The sequence below is a fragment of the Mastigoproctus giganteus genome, chromosome 3 (assembly GCF_048544385.1).
Source record: "Mastigoproctus giganteus isolate SK-2022 chromosome 3, ASM4854438v1, whole genome shotgun sequence".
NCBI classification, from domain to species: Eukaryota; Metazoa; Arthropoda; class Arachnida; order Uropygi; family Thelyphonidae; genus Mastigoproctus; species Mastigoproctus giganteus.
In genome coordinates this window covers 183643618-183667489 of record NC_143577.1, presented here as the reverse complement: position 1 = coordinate 183667489, position 23872 = coordinate 183643618, and the positions used below count along the sequence as shown (strand labels likewise).

The 23872-nt window shown below is 35.9% G+C and overlaps 1 protein-coding gene across 2 annotated transcripts in view; it reads left to right on the top strand.

The window, feature by feature from the left end:
- Positions 1-23872, top strand: part of LOC150088456 (hypoxia-inducible factor 1-alpha-like) — a 433924-nt gene that overhangs the window by 394840 nt on the left and 15212 nt on the right. For both annotated transcript variants that reach the window (XM_090369521.1, XM_090369520.1), the window contains exons 12-14: positions 6814-6950; positions 9294-9916; positions 23014-23117. In XM_090369521.1, the coding sequence (XP_090225647.1) occupies positions 6814-6950; positions 9294-9916; positions 23014-23117 (864 nt within the window). The remainder of the gene's footprint in view (positions 1-6813; positions 6951-9293; positions 9917-23013; positions 23118-23872) is intronic.

Below are 23872 nucleotides of genomic sequence, written 5' to 3'. Positions count from 1 at the left end.
AATCCCATGGGAGCTTGAACCCTCTCGAAATGGGGGGGGGGGGTAACCTAACCTTTTTCCTTTAGAATCATTGGTGGACTAGCACATAAATTGTTTATTAACAAAATATTAATTTTTTATTACTGTACTTCTATTTTTAGAGACACTCATGCGGATACACACGTATCATAACGTCAATCAGCACCTTAAAAGATTCATCGCTACTATTACCTGTTCATCGTTCATTACAAAACTATTATGCACCGTTCTTTACTGGTAAATACACATCATAATGCCAACCAATGGCTACACAGTAACTTGTCATCTGTCATGCCCACCACCACCAATCATTTCATCATTTGCCACGCCTATCTGTCAATCAATATATCCTTCTCGATTTCTGCTCCAGACTGACAACACCTAGCGTCTGTTTACCGAGCAAGCAGCGCTAGAGTCCGGTGTCGGGAAACTAATTTTCCGCATAAGTTATCCGACGTTTCTCATTGTTCTCATACATGCTTTCTTTACTTTAGCCAAATGGGGGCACAGTATTGTAAAATTTCATAATGTGAACCCAATAGCACATTTTTTTTTTTTTTTTTTTTTTTTTTTTTTTAATTTCGTTCCATGACCATGGAAATTGAAAATTTTGCTATATTACTAAGTTATTTATCACTCTAAAAGGTCATATTTATAATGGAAATTGTACTACCCTTTCATTGTTATCATATGTTCCTTTTATAATAATCAATTTTGAATGCCTTTGTGATATTTTTCTAAAACATGTTTCTGGAGGTCACGACCATAAAACAGTAAAAATAATTTGCACTTTCCAGTTTATTGGGCTTTTCTGTTAGTGCATCTAATTATAAACGAGTGGTAAACTCGATCTTATTGCATTTGTGATAATATTTATAACTGCAATTGTGTGGGTTTTTACGTTGCGGTATTATGGTGAAATGAGTTCCCCTTCGTGGAAATCTTCAATCATATAAAAACAAATTTTCAGAAACTTCTCTTCATTCCTATTTATGTATTACAATGATGAAGGGAAAGGACCAACGAAAAGTGCAAGTGGTGGTAGTGCCAGGAAATGAAACAAAATTGATTTAGAAATGAAGGTGAAAATGATTAAGAAGTACGAAGCAGGACAAAGTTTGTCATCTATTGCAAGGAAATTAGTTCTCAATGCTTCAATGGTGAATACTATTTTAAAGGACAGTGCATGTATAAAAGAACGTGTCAAAGAATCAACGCACTTAAGATCAACAGTGATCACAAAACAGTGTTCAGGTGCTATATTGAAGATGGAACAACTATTAATAATACAGATAAAAAATCAGATTCAGAAGCAAGTGTCCCTGAATCCAATGGCCATTCAAGCAAAAGCAAGAAGTATTTATGAAGATATTAAGGATAAGTACGGCGAACCCCCAACCAAAGTTCATGGCAAGCAAGGTGATTTAAAGAGTTCAAGCATTGCACTGGTTTCCACAACATTAAATTATGCAGTGAAGTCGCCAGTGCCGATTCTGCAGCTGTAGAGAAATTTTGTGATGTGTTGGAAAAAAATATTGATGAAGGCGACTATTCAACACAGCAAATTTTTATGTTGATGAGACTGCTCTGTATTGGAAAAAAATGCCAGATCAAACATACATTGCCAAAGAGGAAAATACAAGGCCAGGTTTCAAGGCGTCAAAAGATAGTGCCGTGCTCTTGCTTGGGGCTAATGTAGTGGGAGATTACAGATTAAAACCACTGCTTGTGTACCAGTCTGGAAATCCTCTTGCGTTTAAGGGCATCAATAAAGCAACCCTACCCGTGCATTTCCGATTGAACCAGAGAGCACGGATAACAATATCTCTCTTTGAGGATTGGTTCAAATGCTGCTTCATTCCCGAGGTTGAAAAATATTGTAAAGACGATGTTTCTTTCAAGATTTTGCTTCTATTAGATAATGCTCCTGGACATCCTACCATTTTGATGATTTCAATTTGAATGTGAGAGTCATATTTCTACTGCCAAACACCACTTCACTTATCCAACCTATGGATAAGGGTGTTATTTTGAATTTAAAAGCATACTATTTACGCACAACATTTGCTGAGGCATTATCTGCCGTAGATGATGAGAAAAATTTTACGTTAAGAGACTTTTGGAAATCTTAAAATATTTACTCACCATCTTAAACATTAATAAGGCCTGGGCGGAAATTACTAAAAGTTGTTTAAATGGCACGTGGAAGAAAATATGCCCATGGCATGTAAAACAGCTTCAGTGGATTTGAAAAAGACAAATCATATGAAGAAGTTACAGATAAGATTGTAAAGGTTGCAGAACTACTTCAGTTGGAGGTTGATGCCAAAGGAGGAAGAAGAGAAGGAATTATCTAACGAAGAACTTACTGACTTGCAGGCAGCGATAGTGAAAGAAGAAAATGCTGACGAAGCTCATAAGATGAACCAAATGAGGGGCCAAGATGCTTCATCACCAGAGAGATGCAATGGCATTTCGTGAAATTGCATCAGCAATGGTAAGGTTTGAGGAGATGGATCCTGACAGCAAACGATTCTTAAAAGTTAACAGAGGGGTGAATGATATGCTTGCCTGCTACAAAGAAATCTACGATAAAAAGAAAAAAAGCCACCGTCCAGTCCATTAATATGTTCTTTCGTAAGATTGAGCGGCTGACTCCTTCTAAATCTCCACAGCCTTCAACCTCTGCAGCAACATACTTATCAGCCAAAGACATAAGATTCTGGCAATGATGGTTAAGAGATAAAACTTGCTGACATTATGCTTCTCTTTTTTTTTGGAATTTTATAATTTTGAAATTTTTTTTTAAATTGTACGCTTTACTAATTTTTTCTGTGCATGAGATAAAAAATTGAATAAAAACAATAAATAATTTTATTTACGTGTTCGCTGAACATTTCTTTTTTGATTTAATCAATCGCAGTTGCGAGTGCTGCACAAGCATGGGGGAAATTCCAACTTACATAGCGTTACATGGAATGCAACCCTTACGTAAATCGGGGAGTTCCTGTATATTTATTTTGAACTTGCTTAATTGTTTTACATGGTTTCAACTATATCACACTTTTTTTTTTACTTTTTTTTTTTACTTTTTTTTTCCTTTTTTTTTTTTTTTACATAAACAGAAATAAACACAAGTAATTGCACGCAAATAAGTGTTATACTGAATCATGGGAAGGTTTATTTTTTAAAATATGTAATCTTGAATTTTTTTTGAACCATGTCAGATTCTTTTTTTTGTAGCAAGGTCTCTCATCCTCTTTAATAACAGTATCTCTGTAGAACTGTATTCAGTCTGTTGCTCAGTAATTGTAGTTTATAGCAGATGAAGGCCTCCATTTGAGTGAGCCAGCTCCCCTCTCCTTCTTCATCATCAAAATCATCTTGGTTAAAGTCAGCATGTTCTTCATCCTTAACTAATGCAACAATTTCTTCTTCAGTTAAAATATGATAACCAGAACATCAGCATCGTTGTTTAACCATGCCTCTGCATCGTCTTGCCCACACTCGGTACCCCTTGAAATAAAGTTACAATCTCATCTACATCTTCATTCAAATCTTGCACATGTGTGACCATCTCTTCTGCAGCACCCCAAAATTTATGCCATGCCTTTTTCAGATTTCCCTCAGACAACTTGTTCTAGGCATCTGCTAACACATAGCAACAATCTTTAATGTTTAGCTTCTTTGAAAACTCAACCATGCTCTCTTCATCTCCCTCTAGTAGTAGCAAGCAATGCAAGACTTGTTTTTGTACATCTTTTTTAGTTTTTCTATAACACATTGATCCATTTGCTGCAGCAAGGCATCTGTAACATTTGGTGGTAAAAACCTGACAATGAAGTTCTCATCAATTGAATTTAGTTTTTCGAGAGGAGGGTGGGAGGGCGCATTATCAATAATAAGCAAAACTTTACCAGCATTACCCTAATTTTCTCAATGCCTTTTCCCACTTGGAATAAAATCTTAGCTAAACCAATCCAAAAAAAATGTTGGAATTCATCCATGTATTTTTCTGTGCTTTCTATCGTACTGGTAGACACATTACACCTTTAAAGCATCTTAGATTCTTGGATTTCCCATTCATCAACAATTGGTAAAACATGCTGTCCACTTGCATTTGCACACACACACACACACCATAACTGTAACACACTGTTTGTTAGCTTTGAAACCAGGAACAGCCATTTTGCGTTGCGATGTGCAAGTGATTTATGAGGGAGTGACTGCCAGTTTCATCTGCATTGTAAACGTCATCCCTAGAAAACCTTCCTCTGCCATTTTCAGGAAACACTCTTTAAAAGCTTCTGCTCCTGGGACATCACCTAATAAAGCTTCTCTTTAAATTTCAAGCTCCCTTATACCATGGCAAGGTTTGAAAATTTTCAGCCATCCTGTACTGGCTTTAAATTCAGATGGGCTTTTAAACTTTTGATTCAAATGTAATGCTTTTGCTAATAAGAGATCCAGAAATAGGTTCACCTTGATTTCTCTTTTGTAGAAACTATAAATAAACAGTGTCTTCTAACTTCTCATCACTAGCTCTTTTTTTTTTCATAGGTTTTCTTTTTTAGAGCCATCTTCATTGTCTAACTTTGAAGCAAACTTCAAATTTAAATTTTTTCTGCTGTCTATGTCAGATATGGTCACTTTACCAATATTAAAAAATCTTAGCAAGAGATACACCGGTTTTGCCCTTTTCCAGTCTATTAATAATTGGGTGAAGGTAAAGAAAGCCCATGCAAGAAGCATGCAAAAGTTCGATAAATTTACCGGTAAAAGTACTTTCCCATAACGGCATTTGTATTGTTGCTCACTCAGTAAACATACAGTGGGTGTTATCGGTCCAGAGTAGAGATTGAAACCCTCCTGAAGTGGAGAGGGTAACCTGACCTTTTTTCTTTAGAATCGCTGATAGACTAGTGGATAAATTTTTTATTAAGAAAAAAAAAAAGGCAAAGGTAAAGGAAGCTCCCACAAGAAGCACGGCAAACTTTGAAAAAGTTTAACGGTGAAACTATGTTACAAACATTTTTTGCGACGCCAGAACTTCTAATATGACTCTCTTTGTGATTCTAAAGAAAAAAGGTCAGGTTACCCCCCTCCATTTCAGGAGGGTTTCAAGCTCCCGTGGGATTGAACTTCTACCCTAGACCGATAACACCCACCATCTATTTACCAAGCGAGCAACAATACAAATGCCGTTACGGGAAAGTACTTTTACCGGTAAATTTCATCGAACTTTTGCATGCTTCTTATGTGGGCTTAAAACCTTAGCCAATAATTGTTATCTTGTCTTCTTGACAACACATTGCGGTTTCTTTTGCCTGTAGATGCTGTTATCAACACAAAGGGGCAGCAGTATTAAAAATAAAAAACAAAATGACACAATATTTCACTTTTAAATAGCCATGAACAAAAACTCCAAAATTGTATGATTAGAAACAAAATGCCTGCAATAACCTCACACTGCAGTAGCTTGCAGCAGACTGAGTGAAAGCCAACCCCCCCCCCATACTCCCATGTTCACAATTGACAATGGTACAACAGACAATGACACATCGAAGTCACTGGAGACTGTCCGGGATCCACAGTAGCTAAAGCCAACATTTGATTTTTATCTCCTGTAATGACAAATTAATACTATTTCTATGCTGTACTTAAACTTGTTCTTTCAACACTGCACTCTACACAAATTTTTTGTAACAATTACATAACTTTTGATTAGAGGTCTCCTTAATTTAATCAGAAATTTCAGGTTCATGAACTGTTTCAGGCATTTTAATCCTTTTTGGAGCACACAGTGTGAGACAATTAATGTCTTACATTATTATTATTATTATTATTATTAATCAATTAATAATTACAACTGCTGTGAGAATAGAAGAAGAAATGCATTGTTGTTGCTTGCAGCAGCAAGCACCCTACTATGGCTGTTCATGAAACTTTTAGCCACACCTTGACTTAACATTATTATTTGCAAATCACTTTATTTTAGCCTTCTGTGGGAGTATATATCAATATAATTGAGAACAGTTAACAGTGAGGCATAAAAAATATGTGGTGGTGTTATTCTACTTCTATAAAGTTGATGGCGACACTTGTTCTAATTTAGTGACTGTATACTGTCTTTGAAGACATACATTTTACAGTTATGACACAATGATTATTAATTCTGTTAAAAAAAACTAAGCATAAAATAAGCACAAAACTATTAGCCACTCCTGTTTTCAACTTCATAAAACTTTTAAAATTGTAAAAATTTTAATTTGCATATGTTATTGCGTTTTGAAAATTTCACTTAAACTCTGCGTAAATAACACAGTACTTCCAAAATTACTCAGGTAAAACTTCGTGTGCATTTAAATATGTGGGAAGTTTTTTAGAATGGATTGCTAATATAAAATTGGCAATTAACTGCAACAGATTTTTCAGGTAGGCCTGTTGAACTATATGCCACACTATTGAGTTAATTCAGTAATTTTTAATATTTAATCAGTAATAAGAGATAGTAGTTAAGACTGCTATCTATTATAAAAATTGTTAAGAAACTGTTTAGGGATACTCAGCATGTATATACTTGTTAATTAAGGGACATACTATCACAAGCAAAATCATTAATAATTCCTTTCAGAGAAATATAGTAAACTTAATGATGGGATTGAATTTTTCCCTGATCATATATTGCATTGAATTTAAGATGTAAGAAATGTTTAATGAAAATTTTTACATTTTAATAAGTTATGTAATCTTCTCTTTTCTAATATTGTCCTTGATTTGTAACTTTAAATTAAGGATGAAGATTTTGAAATGAAAGCTCCATATATTTCAATGTCAAATGCTGATGACTTTCCTCTTCTCAGTCCACCAAATACTGTTATGTGGGGGCCTCAGGAGTCACAAAATAAACCATTACGATTATCAAACAGCAGGTAGGATACTCTCTCTCTCTCTCTCTCTCTCTCTCTCTCTCTCTCTCTCTCTCACAATCATTTTTTCTTAGATTGTTCTAATGCTGTAAGTGGCCCTTTTTATAGTTTATTTGTCAAGCAGAATAATTGTTTAGTATGCTCATTTTACTTTCTGCATTTTAGAATTTTTGTGTTTATTTAGTTAAGTTATTTAATTTACTTGACAACTGAAAGGTTATCTGTTTCTCAGTGAACCACTACTACCTTTAGTCTACCACTTGCCCTTAAGTGGTGGATACATACTTTCCAGTGTGACCCCAAAAGGAATAATGTAGTTGTAATAATCAGGTTAGAAAGTTCAGAATGGAACTAGAGAATGTTCATATTAGTGAGTTTACTCATGGGGATCCAAGGATATGCAATGTAATTTAAAGTATTAAACACTTAAATCAGGTCTGCTCACAGGTGCCTAGTTTCCAAGCACTGCAACTTGCAGAACTCTTAAGCAGTCTTTCATTGTAGGAGTGCCAATACTCTTTTATACCCTTGACTAATCTCATTGCTTTCCTCTGTACCCATTCTAACATATCCGGTGCATAATACCTTTTTGTTGCTAGTTTGCCAATAAAACTGTAATCCAACAGATCCACATCCTTCTTAAAGCGAGGCTTCCTGAGCTGTATGAAGTGCACAAGGTGTGGGATAAGCACCATCCTGTCCCTCCCGGAAAAATTCCTATATATCATTGATAGAATTTCCCGAGCTGTCCTAGCACCCTGTCTGTGCTGTTTATGTTAGCTGAGGGATTGTAAAAAGTTCCACACACACACACACACACACACACACACACACACACACACACACACACACACACACACACACACACTCGTGCGTGCACACACACAGTTTATGAAACTAGATATTTTCTGTTTAGTAAAACAAGAAAATATATGTTTACAGAAAGTCTAGGAAATTTATATGACCCTAGCATTAGATTCTGCATTTAGGGAAGTAATCACAGAGGTCGCTAGGTGTGTTTTTTTTTAGCAAATAGGAGATATTATTCAAGGCATAGATCTAAGTGGGTTAGATGAACTGTTGAAACTAGTCATGTTGAAGAAAAATGTATGGAATGATTAAGAGGAGATAACCATATTAAGGGAGTTAGGCAAGCTTTTACTTTTAATCACAGGGGGAAAAAAATTAATTACTTTAAGGGAAAAAAAATTCCTTAAATTAGTCCCTTCAGTCCCATAGCTGATATCTTCAGCCCCTATGAGTTATTCCAAGTTTCTTGGGCCACATGGCATGTAAATCAACCCATGAATATACACTTCCACAGACAAAAAAAATTGTGATGGATATCGAGTGAAAGCTCTGGTGCCATTAAACAAGGTTTTGGTTTGATTTGATTTGTAATTATTATTTGTGGGTATCAATGTTTCAATAGTTAAAATGTTTCATTTGTTTCATAGTATAGTTATATTAAATAGAGTAAATAGTTGGATTTTGGCTTAGAATTGGAGGATAGTGGCATAGTTGCCATGATGTCTTGGTTTTATATATGACTATACTATGACTGTAGGAATAGTTAAATTATTCTGTAGCTTATAATTTCCTTTGTTTTTTTTTCTCTCAAGTTTAGAACACCATTCTTTTCTATTTGCACAATTCATCAAGCTCTAGTTTTCATTTGACTAACACTGTGTTATTTGTTTGCTGCACTTTTTATAGCCTGTTTTTTTCCTAAATTTGGAAAGTTGTTTTAATGGTTTTGCATGCCACATAAAATTAAGGAAATAGTGAATTCACTATTTATGTATATTTGATTTCCTTGGGGAATGGATTGGTAAAGTAACTCATTGTATAAGTGAAATTGTTTATGTATATGTAGAAATTTATTTAAAAAAAAAAAATACCATTTGTATGATTTATTATTTTTGCACCTCCGTAGCCAGGTGGGAAGGAGCAGCAGTGCGTAACACACACTTCTTGATTAGACCAGGGTTCGACCCCGTCACCACCAAATACAGAGGATGCGGAAAGGTCAAGAAATGACCACCGCATATCCCGGAGCAATATGGCCTTAGTTGCTAATGCTCCTAAAAACCAAATAACTAATTTATTATTTTTCTGTGTGCACATTTGTAGGTCAAATAAATATTATAAATATTTGTTTGACTGAAAACTTTCTTGAAGGAGTAGGAAAAGCACTGCTTATCAGCAAATAAACCTATAATCTAAAGAGCATGCTAAACATGCTCTTTAGATTATAGGTTATTTACTCATAAGTATAATTTGTGACATGTAAAAGCAGATTTGTTATATATTATATTTCTGATTCTGTGTTTTACTCTTTTATAGTTTGTCAATAGATGGTGCACATAAATCATGCAGGAAGCCTTCCCCTGTGAAGTCCAGCCTAGCAGCACTTCTACAGTCCGGTGTTAAAAAGAATCATGTAAACAAGACAGATAAAATGACAAGGGAACCAGATCACATGAAACAAAAGAAATGGCAGGACTCGCTCATACCAATTGATGGTGGGGGCGGCGGTGGTGGTGGTGGGGGTGGGGGTAGAGGAAGTGAAAGAGTAAAATCATTTTCTGTGCGACAAGGACTTGATAGTGGTGGCCATTTTATTATTATGGACAACAAGCCCTGCAAAACTAATTCCACAAGTAAACTTTCTCCTCCATGTAACAAACCAATGGGCAGTGGTAGGAGGGGCATGCCATTGTCAAATGTGTCAGCCACTTCTGATCCCCCTCATGTGCATCAATTTAATCATCATTCAGGGACATCAAAAAGTGAAACTCTCTTGGAAATAGAGTTGCCTGCATTAGAACTCCCAACAACAGCCATTGAACAGAAGCAGCCATTTCCATCACCGCCAGAGCCACCACCAAAGCGCAGTAGTTCGGGTCTTCCTGGGCATACAGACAGCCCAAAACGATTGAGAGTTGATAATGGGTTAGTTTGTTTAAGTAAGTAACTAATTTTTTTTTTTTTTTTTTTTCTTTCTTTGAATTTCATTTTAATAAACTGAAGTTTTCAACAATAGGTAATGGTAAGATTTATCAAAATAAAAAATTAATTTTACAGAATACTTCATTAAATCAAGCTTGTACGTATAAAAGCAATTTAATTAAAATTGAGATAAACCTTTTGGTGTTGTTTATGTATATGTTTGCCATTTCATTTACCATTTTAGAGAAAATAACTTATTTCAGTATTTCTGCTGTTTTGTTTAAATGTATTAGTTTCATGTAAAAAAGAAATTTAAAAAGAAATTCATGAAACATGTCTAGCTGACATTTTGTAGGGAATCCATAATTTTCATACAGTAGGAGGTACTGGCATTCAGGAGCTGCAGTTGAAATAAGACATTTTGAACAAAGAATAAGTACAGACACTTCCCAGCTTACGTAATACTTGACTTACAGAAATTTGACTTTATGTAAGTTTTTGCCGGCCAGTGCAAACTTAAAAAAATTGTGGAAAGGTTTTTTTTTTTCTTTTTTTTTTTTTTTTTTTTGGTAATTCAATTTGTTCCAAGACCTCTAAAGTTGAAATTTTCGCTATATAACTAAGCTATTTATCTCTCTAAAAGGTCCATTTTTATAATGGAAATTGCACTACACTTTCATCATTATCATATGTTCCATTATAAGAATCAATTTTGAACATCTTTATGATATTTTCTAAAACAATTTGCACTTTTGGGTTTATTGGGCTTTTCTGTTAGCACAATCTATTATAAACAGGTAGTGAATTCTGTCTTATTACATTTGCGATAATACCGATAACTGGAATTCTATGGGTTTTTACATTACGGTATTATGGTGAAACGAGTTCCCCTTCACTCAAATCTTCAATCATATAAAAAACATAAATAAATGTTCAGAATATTCTCATCATTCCTATTTACTTATTACAATCATGAAGTGGACCAATGGAAAGTGCGAGTGCTGGGCAGTGCCATGAAACGAAACAAAATTTATTTAAAAATGAAGATGATTAATTAAGAATTACGAAGCAGGACAAAGTTTGTAACCTATTGCACGGAATTAGGTCTTGCTGCTTCAACGGTGAATACTATTTTAAGGGACGGTGTGCATTTAAAAGAACATGTTAAGGGATCAATGCATTTGAGATAAACAGTGATCACAAAACAGCGTTCGGGTGCTATATCAAAGATGGAAAAGCTATTAATAATATGGATGGAAAATCAGATTCAGAAGCAAGTGCCCCTGAGTCCAATGGCCATTCAAGCAAAAGCAAGAAGTATTTATGAAGATATTAAGGATAAGTACGGCGAACTTCAAGCCAAGTTCATCGCAAGCAATGGGTGGTTTAATAGGTTCAAGCATTGCACTGGTTTCCAAAACATTAAAGTATGTGGTGAAGTTGCCAGTGCCAATTCTGCAGCTGTAGAGAAATTTTATGATGTGTTGGAAAAAAAAAAAAAACCCCTTCTAAATCTACAAAGTCCTCAACTTCCACAGCGGCATGCTTATCAGCTGGAGAGTTAATTCTGGCAACGATGCTCAAAAGGTAACACTTGCTGACATTATGTCTGTCTCCTCTCTCTTTTTGTAATTACAAAAAGAGAGAGGAGAAAAATTACAAAAGTGTATACACTTTTGTAATTTTTCCTGCGCATGAGATAAAAAAAATTGAATAAATAATTCTATTTACATGTTCGTCGAACATTTCTTTTTTGTTTCAATCAAATTTGCAAGTGCTGCATAAGCATTTAGGGAAATTCCGACTTACATAGAGTTCTGCGGAAAGCAACCTTTACTTAAGTTGTGGAGTGGCTGTACCATATATTGACATATATGTTAACCTCAATTTTTTGCCTTGAAAATAAATTTGTGCTTAATAATATTTGCCATATAAGCCAATCGCGTTTTTTACAGTCATATTTTGCATAGTGTGCATTACAATAAAATCTGCATTAAAAACTGCTGGTGTTTTAATTTAGAAATTTATATTGTGGCATTTTACACTGCACGGTGAAGTGCAAAGAAAGCAGTAAGCATATGTAAGACTCCCCTATGTAGAAACGAGATCCTATAGGTAACCAAGCCATTCCTTGTTGCTTCTTTAATATCATACTGCAGATTGGCTTCCCTGCAAATAGTGCCACAGTATGGAAGCAAATTTGCTCTACAAAATTTACAATCTCTTTTGAGATTGCCATTTTACTTTTGAGAATTCAAAAACTAAGCCCAAAAACATAACTCTCTCATGAATTTCATAACTATTTTCACCTAATGTGGATGAACAAATTCACGAGTTTTAAAGTGAGCAGTAGTGTATATTTGTATTAGGTTCATGGCTGTCTTTTCTAAACATCTTTAATTTAAGTTTAGTATTTTATACTCGGTCTTTAAGTTGACCTTTATTTTAGAAATTTTTTTTCTAAAATAAAGTCTACAAAAAGTCTACTTTAAAAGTCTACATACTTGGAATATATGGTACTTAAGGTAGTTAGTTTTTAATGTTCATATTCAGTCTTAGTATAGCTGCCAAATGTTGCAAGAAAATAGACAAAAGGTAGTCTGGTAGCGTTCACACTTGAGGATAAGGAAACAAGTTGGACATTCTAAAATTTGAGATGCTAGCAGGTGCAAACTAGAATATTAATCTTGAAGCCTCCAGATCAAATAATCAAAAAATGTTCACATGGATAAGTGCACCAACGTTAAGAGATCTGTTTTTTACAGCCATACATCTCAAATTTTAATATAATGCTGATGTAGACTGATGTAAAACCAAAATTAGTCAATAAACACTTGTCATGATGAACCGAAGACGACAAATGAAGAACAAGATAAACACTGACAAGGAGATAATTGAGTATACTGAGTTATGCAAAGCAATTAGAAAGAGACTCAGAGAGGAGATAAGAAGATTTAACGCAAGAAAAGTAGAACAAGCATTAAGGGAAAACAGAGAACTTAAATCAGCAGCCATGAGCTGTAATACAGAAAGACAAATGAAACTGAAGAATAGCGATGGTGTACTTATAAATTGCAGAGAAGGCATAATTCAAATAGCAGAAGACTACTATAGAGAATTATACAAGGAGCGAGGGAATGATGCCAGCAGTGGGGAAGATGGATCGCAAATTAGCAACACATACGACATACCCAATATCCTTCCTGATGAGGTAGAACATTCGTAGAAGAAAATGAAGAATCAGAAATCCTTGGGGAAGATGAAGTTACTGTAGAGTTGTTAAAATTGGGAGGAAGAGACATGACACAAAAACTGACAAGACTGTTCACAAAATGCATTAGAAAGGGTGTGACGCCTAAGGAGTGGAATAATGCAATCATAGTTTTGCTGCATAAGAAAGAAGATAAATCAGAAATTGGAAATTATAGACCAATTAGCTTGTTATCCCACATCTACAAGTTGTTCACAAGGGTCATTACTAACAGATTAGAAAGAATACTTGATGAGAATCAACTGAAAGAGCAAGCTGGCTTTAGGACAGGATTCTCAACTATGGATCACCTTCACATAATATCACAGCTAATGGAGAAAGCAAATGAATATAAAACACCATTATGCCTGCCATTTGTGGATTATTATGAAAAGGCATTTGACTCCATACAGCATAAGGCAATGTTTCGGGCACTGGAAAGACAAAACATAGATACCCCATATATTATGATTTTAAAGAAAATATATGAGAATGCTACCTCCTTCATTAGACTAGACAAAGACAGTAGCAAATTTAAAATTGAGAAAGGAGTTTGACAAGAGACGCAATATCTCCGAAGTTGCTTACTGCTACCCTTGAGGAAGCTTTCAGAAAATTAGACTGGTTGCAGAAAGGAGTCAATGTGAATGGAGAATACCTAAACCATTTACGAATTGCAGATGATGACATTGTGGTCATAAGCCATGATCCCAAAGAATTAGAGGAAAATCTTAATCAGGTATGCAGAGTTAGTAAGGATTTTGGACTAAAGATGAATATGGCTAAAACAAAAGTAATGATGGACAAGTATGCTACAAAAAGGGATATTATTATTATTGCTCTTATATTATTTCTCCCTGATTGGGGGTTCCACCTCGTGACAGGTATTGCTACCAAGTACACAGGGTGGTTGTTGTTATGTCTGGTGTTACTGTTGGTCGAGGAACTCTCTGACTATCCTACAGGTGTTCAGGATTGCGACTTTCTGGAGTTCCTTGTAGCTGTTCACTGGGAGACCTATTGCTGCTAAGCTGTTATGTAGGGTATTTGGCACCATACCTGTGGTTGACACGATGATCGGGATGGTCATTACTTGTTGCATATGCCACATCTCTTTGATCTCCTGTCTTAGGTCCATGTACTTCCTTATGTTTTTTTCCCCCATGGGTTTTCTGCAGGTTGCCAGTGTTGGGTACCACTTTGTCAATCAGATAGGTAGCTTTTTTCCTTCTTGTCCACAAGCGTTATGTCCAGTCTGTTGTGTGGGATTGTCCTATCTGTTTATATGGCATGGTCCCAGTACAGCTTGTGGGTTGGGGTCTCTAGTACTACCTGGGGTTCATACTTGTAGTACGGTACACTTTCTTCAATCAAATGGTATTTCCTTACTAGCTTCTGATGTATTATCCTGGCTACCTGGTCATGTCTATGAGTGTACTCAGTCTGGGTGATCACCTTGCACCCCACGGTGATGTGTTGGATCGTTTCTGAGGCCAGGTGGCATTGTCGACACGTGTCATTGGACACTCCAGGCTCCTTGGCGATGTATTTTCTATAGTTCCTGGTGTTGATTACTTGGTCTTGGATGCGAGCATGAATCCTTCAGTCTCGGGGAAGAGCATCCCACTCATTAGCCATGCATTGGAGTGATCTTGATGGAGATCATTGTAGTGTCTGCCATGGAGTGTTTTCTCTGCCCATCTTTCTAGCTTCGTTTGTGCCTCCTGGTTGGGGGGGAACTCCTTTCTTAGGTTGAGTGGGGTATACTGCTTGTCTATCTTCCTTATGGTCTGCTGGAGTGCTGCTGTGTGTGTTTCTGAAAGTAATCCTTCAGGTTAACTATTGCTGTCTTCTGTTGCTCAATGAGGTCTATCAGGGCCCTTCCTCCTTCTTTCCAGGAAATTGTCTGTCAGTAGATTTCAGGTGGTGTTGGCGGCTCCTGATCATCATTGTTCTTGTCTTTCTCATGATATCCTCCAGCTCATTGTTAGTCCAATCTATGACCCCAAAGAAGTATGTTAGTACTGGTACTGCATAGGTGTTTATGGATTTAACTGTGTTCCCTCTGTTCAGCTTTGCTTTCAGCAGGCTTCTGAGGCTGATGGTATTTTTCGGTTAGGCAGGCCTTAATTTCCTTCTGCTGCAACTGCTGAGCTTGCATCATCCCCAAGTATTTGTAGCCCTCTTCCTCTGCCATGGCTTCAACCTTTTTACCAGTCTGCATCTGGTAGTTTCGGTTGACTAATTTTCCCTGGTGCAATCTGTGGGTCTTGCATTTTTCTAGACCAAATTCCATCCTAATATCATTGCTGAATTCTTCGATGATCTGGAGTAGTTGCTGGAGGTGATTCTCGGTTCCCACGTAGAGTTGATGTCATCCGTGTACATCAGATGGGTGAGGGTGTACAGGTTCTTCCTTCCTTCTTTGAGGTTATATCTGTACTTGCTACTGTTGAGCATGGTGGATAGTGGGTTAAGTGCTAGACAGAACCAATGGGCTCAGGGCATCTCCCTGAAAGATTCCTATCCTGATGGGGATTGACCTTATTATTATTAGCCATATAGTGCAAGGAAGCCAGAGACTTATGCTACCCAAGCCATAAAAAAAAAAATTTCTGAGTTAACCAGAGAGAGAGAGAGAGAGAGAGAGAGAGAACAAGAGTCAGAATCACCAAGAAGGAGAAGAATGATGATATCCTGCTCAGGACCCTGGACTTGAATAAGTGACATAATTGGCCCGCCCTCTTCTCCTGTTTGCTGGAATAAATATTACTAGAAGGAATACTTTTTTTAATGCATAGAGAGAGATATTTTTATTTATTTTTTAACTTCCAGAATGCTATTCCTGCATGTTCTAGCAGAAAAGAAAAAAAAAAAAAAAAAAAAAAAAAAGCCCTGCTACCATATAAAATTACACTTCTCTATCTGGATGAATGTTGCTTATTATTAGTACAACTTGTGGTGGCAGCATCAAGATTTGAGAGATAGTGCCTTTTGTTAGACTTTTCACTTGTTTTTTTTTTTTTTTTTGCTTGTGCTCTAGAAAATGGATATAAATCCTATTATAGCAAAATGTGTAATCTAGAAACAGGCTTAGAGAAATTATTTAGCCCAGTTTTGAAAACAGATTTTCTTACTTTTTGGTATATCTCTCTTGTTAGTAAAATAAAAACTGGGTTTTAGATGCTATACTAATGAAATGCCTACTCAACCAATGAAGTGCTAATAAGTACTGAAATGCTATTTCGTGGGATGACACCAAATCACTAATAAGCATTATTCTTCGCTGTTCAGAAAATTGTTGCTTATTAGTAGTGCAGCATGGGGCTTTTTAGTAATAAATTGTTGCTTATTAGTAGTGCACCATGATAATATCTACCCTCCCCTCACACACATCTTATATTATCGCTAAAATAATATCCTTTTGTAATAGCATTAGCAAGGGCACATGATGCAAGAAAGCAAGCCTATATAGCATCAGCTAAAAAAAAAAAAAAAAACACACACACACACACACCCTTATTTCACCCATCCACTCGCTCCAAATGTTTGTCTAGTTCTGCCTTGAATCTGTTTAAGCTATCAACTTCTATGACAGATGGAAGTTCCAGCAATCAACCACCCGCTGGCTAAAGGAAACTTCCCCACACATCTATCCTACAACTGTCTTTCCTCAATTTGAATTTATGCCCTCTCGGGTAATTATTCTGAGCAAGAGGAAGAATCCCACCAGCATTGAGCATGCTCAAACTATTCAAGGCTTTATACACCTGAATCAGATCACCTTGCAGGTGCCTAGTCTCCAGACACTAATTTTCAAAACTTAAGCCTCTCTTCATAAGAGCATCCCTTTGTTCCGTTCACTAATCTTGTTGACCTTCTCAACCATATAAAGATTGGAGCAGTAAAAAGTGGAGTCATACTTATCTGGGACAAGTCATTAGCTGTAATAATGATAAATGGCTGGAAGTCAAGAGAAGAATAAATTTTGAATGGATAGCTTTCAAGAAATATAGTCACATACTGAGGAGCAATATCCCAATTTGTCTGAAACGTAAAGTCCCCACTATAATTTATGGAAGTGAAACTTGGGCACTCACCAAAAGAATGGAAGAGAAGCTGAGAACTACACAGCAAAGAATGGACCGAATTATATTGGGAATCAGACTGTTAGATAAGAAGAGAAACACATGGATTAGGCAGCAAACTCAAGTAAAGGACATTCTTATCAAAACTAAAGAACTAAAATGGTCTTGGGCAGGACACATAGCTCGAGGACATGATGACAGATGGACTAAGAAAATAACAGAATGGTACCCAAGAGAAGCTAGAAGAAAACCTGGAAGACAACAACGGAGATGGACAGATGAAATTCATGAGTTTGTGGGTAGTAAATGGATGGCCATTGCACAAAATAGAAGGAACTGGAAAGTTGCTGGAGAGACCTTCATTCTGCAGTGGATTGAAAATGGCTGATGATGATGATGTAGACTGAAAGTCAAGACTGTACTGACAAAATAGTAATGTTCACACAAGTGTAATTCTAATAGATACAGTAAATTCCAAAATTCTAGAAATTACTTTGCATGTCTTCTCTGCTTCATGTCCTTTTGCTTTGGCAACTGTAAATTATAATTGTAGTGAACTTTGCCTACCTTCACAAAGAATGATGTTTCTCAATTGATAGGCACTCTCATGATATGATTGGATGTTTGTTGGTAATCAACTTCAAGGTGCAGTAGACTCTGGATTTTCCAGGATAGATGGTAAAAATAAAATCCTGGATAATCGATTTCCTGGTTAATCCAAAAATATTGAAAAATGGTCAGCAGCATACCTAAAAAATATGTCAATGGATAAAAAATGAAAAAACTTACCTTGCATTACTTTTGTGTCCAATACGATGCTTGCATAGGTATAAAAACACCTGTAGGTAATGATGTATGCTTTCATCTGGTGCCAAAGATGGTGGTGCACAATATATTTTTTTACAAGTTTTTTGTTTTAATTTAAGAGTCTGTTGATATCTTTAAAACACATTTTTGTTTTTAACATATTTTATATTTTAATTTTACAAAAAATAGGAGAGATAATTCACTTAGAGAAATACAAAAGTATAGAAGATTGTTTTTTCATTTTGCAACTTTTTGACAAATGGCACTTTGAATATTTCTTAAAACCATTTTTTCCGATAGAACACTATCGCCTTGCTGCTCCAGGTAGTCAAGAAGTGCTTCTGCATGGCTTAAAGCAACACTATGGCTAATTTTTATGACAATATCAACTCTTCTTTCTCTGCTTCAGGTTCACTATGATTATTTAGTAGTTTTGTAGTAGTTGTCACATGATGTAAAATTTCTTCATCATTTAGCACTTCGTGGCTAGCTAAATATTAGTCAGAATTAAGCCAATCACGAATTGATTGCTCGTCAACATCCCCACATCTCTCAATTTGTCAAATTTTGTAGCATTTCTGATAGATCTTCAGTTTTCTTCAAATCCTAAGAATCCATCATTTCCTGGTAAAATTTTACGTCAAGACCTCTTTAAGGTTATGCTTTTTATTGATTTCCATGCTGCTGAAACTTCATAAATCACATCCAATGCAGCAGGTTTTTCCAAAATGTCAGTAATCACAATCATTTTCTTCTGCTAACTTGAGAGATAAAAGTTCTGTGATAAATGGCTTTCGTTTGTTGGATGACACCTTGATCCATAGATTGTATTAAAGCTGTCACATTGGGAGGTAAATATTTGATGAAAATATTTCCATTGTATGATTTTAGAATTTCTTCATCAGGATGATTTGTGCATTGTCTAATAGCAGGACAGCTTTCTGTGGCAAGTCCAGTGACGCCAGATGTTGGTGTACTGAATGCACAAATTTAGTTCTAAACCCACTGTAAAATATCTCCCTGTCCATCCAAGTTGACTTATTGTTGTAGTAATAGGCAGGTAAATTTGATATTGAAATACACAAAAAAGCCTGTTTTTTTTTTGCCGTTTCAATTATGCAGAGTTTCAAAGAATGAGACCCAGCAGCATTTGCACAACAAAGAACTGTCAATCTCTGCTTTTGCATTTTATGTCCTGGAGCTTTTACCTCGGTTTCGTAAGCCAAAGTTTTTGAATCAAGACATTTCCAGTACAGTCCTGTTTCATCAGTATTGTAAATTTGCTTCAGCACAAGTTCATTGGTTTCAATAAATTTTTGAAACTTACTGATGAATCCTTGGGTGGCCGGTGCATCACTACTTAGTTTTTCACCTTGAATGGATGAATGGCTTGCCTCTGTTTAAACCGCATCAACCACACAGAAGATGCTTTAAAATCACCCTGCAGTTTTAATTCATTGGAAAAATATTTTGCCTTTGCTGCGCAAACTGCCCCAGAGACTGGAATGTGTTCTGCTCTATGTTAGCTAAACCACAGCACCATTGCCTTGTCGAGGTCCTCAAATGTAGACTATTTCATTGTTTTTCTGCTAGTCATGCCTTGAACGCTATCAGATGTTCCTGCAAAATCTAATAGCTTCCCTTTATTTTTTACGATGCCACATACGGTTTTGTCACCAACATTATAATGGTTCATTAAAGATTTCACAGATGCACCATTTTCAAACTTTTCAATAATGTTTTTGTTCAGTTGAACAGACTATGGGTAAATGCACAACTCTTTTGCGTTTACCCATAATTTTAACGATTTCTAAACAAAAAAATATTTACTATAAAAAAAAAAAAAAAAAGTCAACTGAATCACTCGTAACTTAAATAATGAAAAAAAGGTTTTTTTTTTTTTTTTTTTTTGCAGTACTACGGAACACAGCAATCCACTCAATGCGCTAAAACAAACTAAACATTTCAGTTTCTGTTTTTTATTTGAGCGGAGGATGTGGAGATTGCAGGGTAATAAGTTCATCTCCCATTCACGACTTATAATGCTTCTTTTCACTTATTTACAGCTTGCAAAAGATCTGTTTATACCTATTCTATTTACTACTTGAATCTTACGATTTCCAGTGTTTTTTTGTTTTGTTTTTTTTACCCCTACTTTGGCATTTTGAAGTGTCCTGGTAAATCAAGAGTTTGCTGTATGTGTATGTCATGCCTTTTTTCTTGTGTCGATTGTTAAAATTTTTTTTATTAAATTATTTAGTAAAAAATTAAGAGCTACAGGACTCAATAACTTCCACGATTTTTTAATATATTAAAAAGTAAGAGATTGCTGCGGTGGTTTGATGTGTTTCAGGGTCGGGTTGGGACTCTCGGCTTTTGATTCCATTGCACATCAGATTTGGCCAATCTCTATGAGTGAGGGAATTCATTAATTCATTTTTTCACTTTTTACCTTATTTTATTCGTCACATATGAGAGAGAATTCACTGGAAACATTCCACAAAAAAAAATTGAGGTAATCTCTTACTTTTTAATATATTAAATTATTTAGAATGCAGTGTTGAAATTTAGAAATACAGCATAGAGTGCAATGTGGATGGTTGAACTGGAGAAAGATGAGTGGGGTGCTGTGTGATAAGAAAGTAAATTGTAGAATGAAGGGAAGAGTGTATAAAACTGTGGTTAGACCTGCATTGATGTACGGTGCTGAGACATGGGCGATTACAAGGGCCCAGGAGAAGAAGATGGAAGTGGTGGAGATGAGGATGCTAAGATGGATGTGTGGTGTGACGAGGAAGGACAGGATAAGAAATGACTACATCAGAGGTACGGTTAAGGTGGGGCCTCTGAGTAAAAAAATGCAGGAATCTAGTTTGAGGTGGCTTCGACATGTGGAACGAAGAAGTGAGGAGTATGTGGGGAAGAGGTGTGAAATGTTGGAGGTGATAGGGAAGAAGAAGTGGAGGAGACCTAAGCTGAGATGGAAGGACAAGGTGGCAGAGGATTTAAAAGAGAGAGGATGGAGGAGAGAGGAAGCCCAGAATAGGGAGGAATGGAGGAAAAGAATTAAGGACGGAAATGCCGACCCCATATAAACGTGGGAAGAAGGCAAAGATAAAGACGAAGATTTAGAATGCAATGTTGGAAATTACTTTGTCAGGCCAGTTATTTCCTTAATTCTCAGTTTATTTGAGAATGGCTCGTTTTGAGTGTATTGGCCCCAGGCATCTACAGACAGAAAACAGGGCTTTCTTGAATGTATCAGTTCTTGATTTAAAGGGGTGGGGGTGAATAACTGTCAATCATTCAGTCCCCTCCTTTTAATCAGTGCTCGGCTCCTCCAAGAAAATGATAGTTTGAACTTTGTATTCCAAAAACCATAAAGCTAACACGTGACGTGATCATTTGAAATCCTACAGGCCTGCATTTTTCAATGACTAAGTACTGATGGCATAAAACCGAAGTGTAGCACATGCAAAGTCTAGATTTTCATGATTTTTTGCAATGCAGTATTTTTTTTTTTTTTATGAAAACCCCAAACACGAAAGGTATCAAAACCTATAGTACTTAGTACCGTGCATGGGTTGAAGGAGAAGTATGGGGGGAGGGGGATGCCGGAAACTTTGCTCTAGAGACTAAACATGGGTTTCACCACTTCAGGCCTCTAATAAGCAAAGTGGTGGTATTTCACCGGTTGATGAAAGTCATCTACCACCTGAAATGGTTGTATCCTCAGATAAATATTCAAATTATTGAAGTGCCTCTAAAAGGAATGGTTATTTCTGGAATACAAGTAACCCCTATTATGAAAAGTTAGAATGCAGTCCACTGCATATCATGATCTGGACCACAGGGTTCCATTAAGTATTTTATAATTCCCAATTTCTTTGGTGGGTCCTCTCAATACATGGCCATGTTGAAGGATTGGTTTGTCTCAAACCTCACCGGTAGTATAGGTTATTTTGACATTATTCTTTTCAAATGAAAGTCTCTGAAGAATCATATGTGATTGATTCCCTACATGACAAAAATTTGTTCACATGTAGTTGTTCACTGAATTATGTACCATCTAACATTAAATTATAAGATTCATGGGTAACCTTTTAATTATCAAAAATTCAGAATAATGCTAACTGAAGCAGTGTAACCAATGTTTAGTCTCCAGAGCAGTAAAGCTCCGGCAATGCTCCCCCCATCACCACTCTTCCATCATGCAGTATGCTTGATGTCTTTTGAGGTTTTGATGGACATCATGGCTAGTGCAATCTTTGTTACAATTTGAGGGTGCAGCTCTAAAAGGGTGTTCGCATGCCGGCTGCTGGATAGTCCACCTGACCAAATGTACTGGTAGCTCTCTCTGGGAGGCTTCTGGCTCAGCTAGTGTATAATTTTGCTTGCTCTACTCTGCCAGATAGTGACTGGAGGAAATCTGAGTAGTATGTATGGGGGGGGGGCATCGTCGAGGACACTCTATGTCAAGGAGGTGGGTATATTCTTACAATGTATATGCCATACCCAAAAATTTCATTACCTCACACAGCATGTCCTCATCACCTTTTCATACTTCTGCATACACCATGAATTATCAAAATAATAGAACTTATCTGTGAAAAGATCTAAACCTCCCATACACTTCCTCATTCATTTCATAAATATACATGGTCTCAGTTCTAATCTCAGCGATGTCCATTTCTACTTAGTCTGTCAAACCCTATTTTTTTTTTTTGATGGAATTCCGGTTATCATTTGATTCAACCACTGCTCAACTCAGTTGAACAAAATATTTTTCATTTTAATGAAAAAAATTTGCAGTTATTCTGGCAATTAGAAATTTTACTTTGTTATATTAAGATATTTTTATGTCTGCATTGTAATAGCACTTTCATATCAATGTAATAACTAATTATTTACTCATAATGTTTTATTCAGTTTCATTTATGAGTACTACTAACTGTAGGATTTTATTTAGGTTCCCAGGTTCCTTTGAAAGACAGCGTTCTGTTAAATTTACTAATCAATGGAGAAGATGCCAGTAATGGATACCACTGCTTAAGCAATAAATATGATACAAAAGTAAGAGTGTGTGTGTGTGTGTGTGCATGTAAAATTTATTTTTTGATGCAACTGAAGTGCTTTAACCCTCTGGCAGGTCATGTCTAGCTGACTGAACTGTTTTGTTGTTAATTGGATTAGCAGCTATTATTCCATGTAATGAAGAAGAAAAATTAAAAATACTTTAATACTGTATGTTACAACATCAAATATAAGTAAAAACAAAAAATATATATATATATATATTAAAAAGATTGATAATAGTGTAAGAAGACACAGAAACAACACTTCAAAGATCTTGCAGTATTGCCCTTTTTTTTCCAAATCAGAATGAGAACTAAAGCTGGTCCCAGGGCGATAGTATGAATATAGTAGTTGGTATTCGAAGACCAAAGTAAATCTAAATGAAAACACTGAGCATTTATGTGCAAATGTACAGTATAAAAAAGGGTTTCCCTTTTTCTTTTTCACTATGTATAGAACAAGTGCAATTAATCCTATCATTCCCATGACCCATGTTACGTCCTACAAAACTTACAGTATGAATATTTTGTTGTTCCTTGCAATGTGGGAGTGAGATCGTATTCTTCCATATACCTTTATCCCACTAATTATCTCTGAATGATGATACTAGATTTTTTTGTTTTCGTTTAGAGTTACTACTGATTATGAGGGATTAACTGTTTAATCTGAGCCTAATAGATGTTATGTGGACTATGTGTATTTTTTTGTGCCAGTTGGAATCTAACAAACAGTAATAAGCAAATGTTACCTAA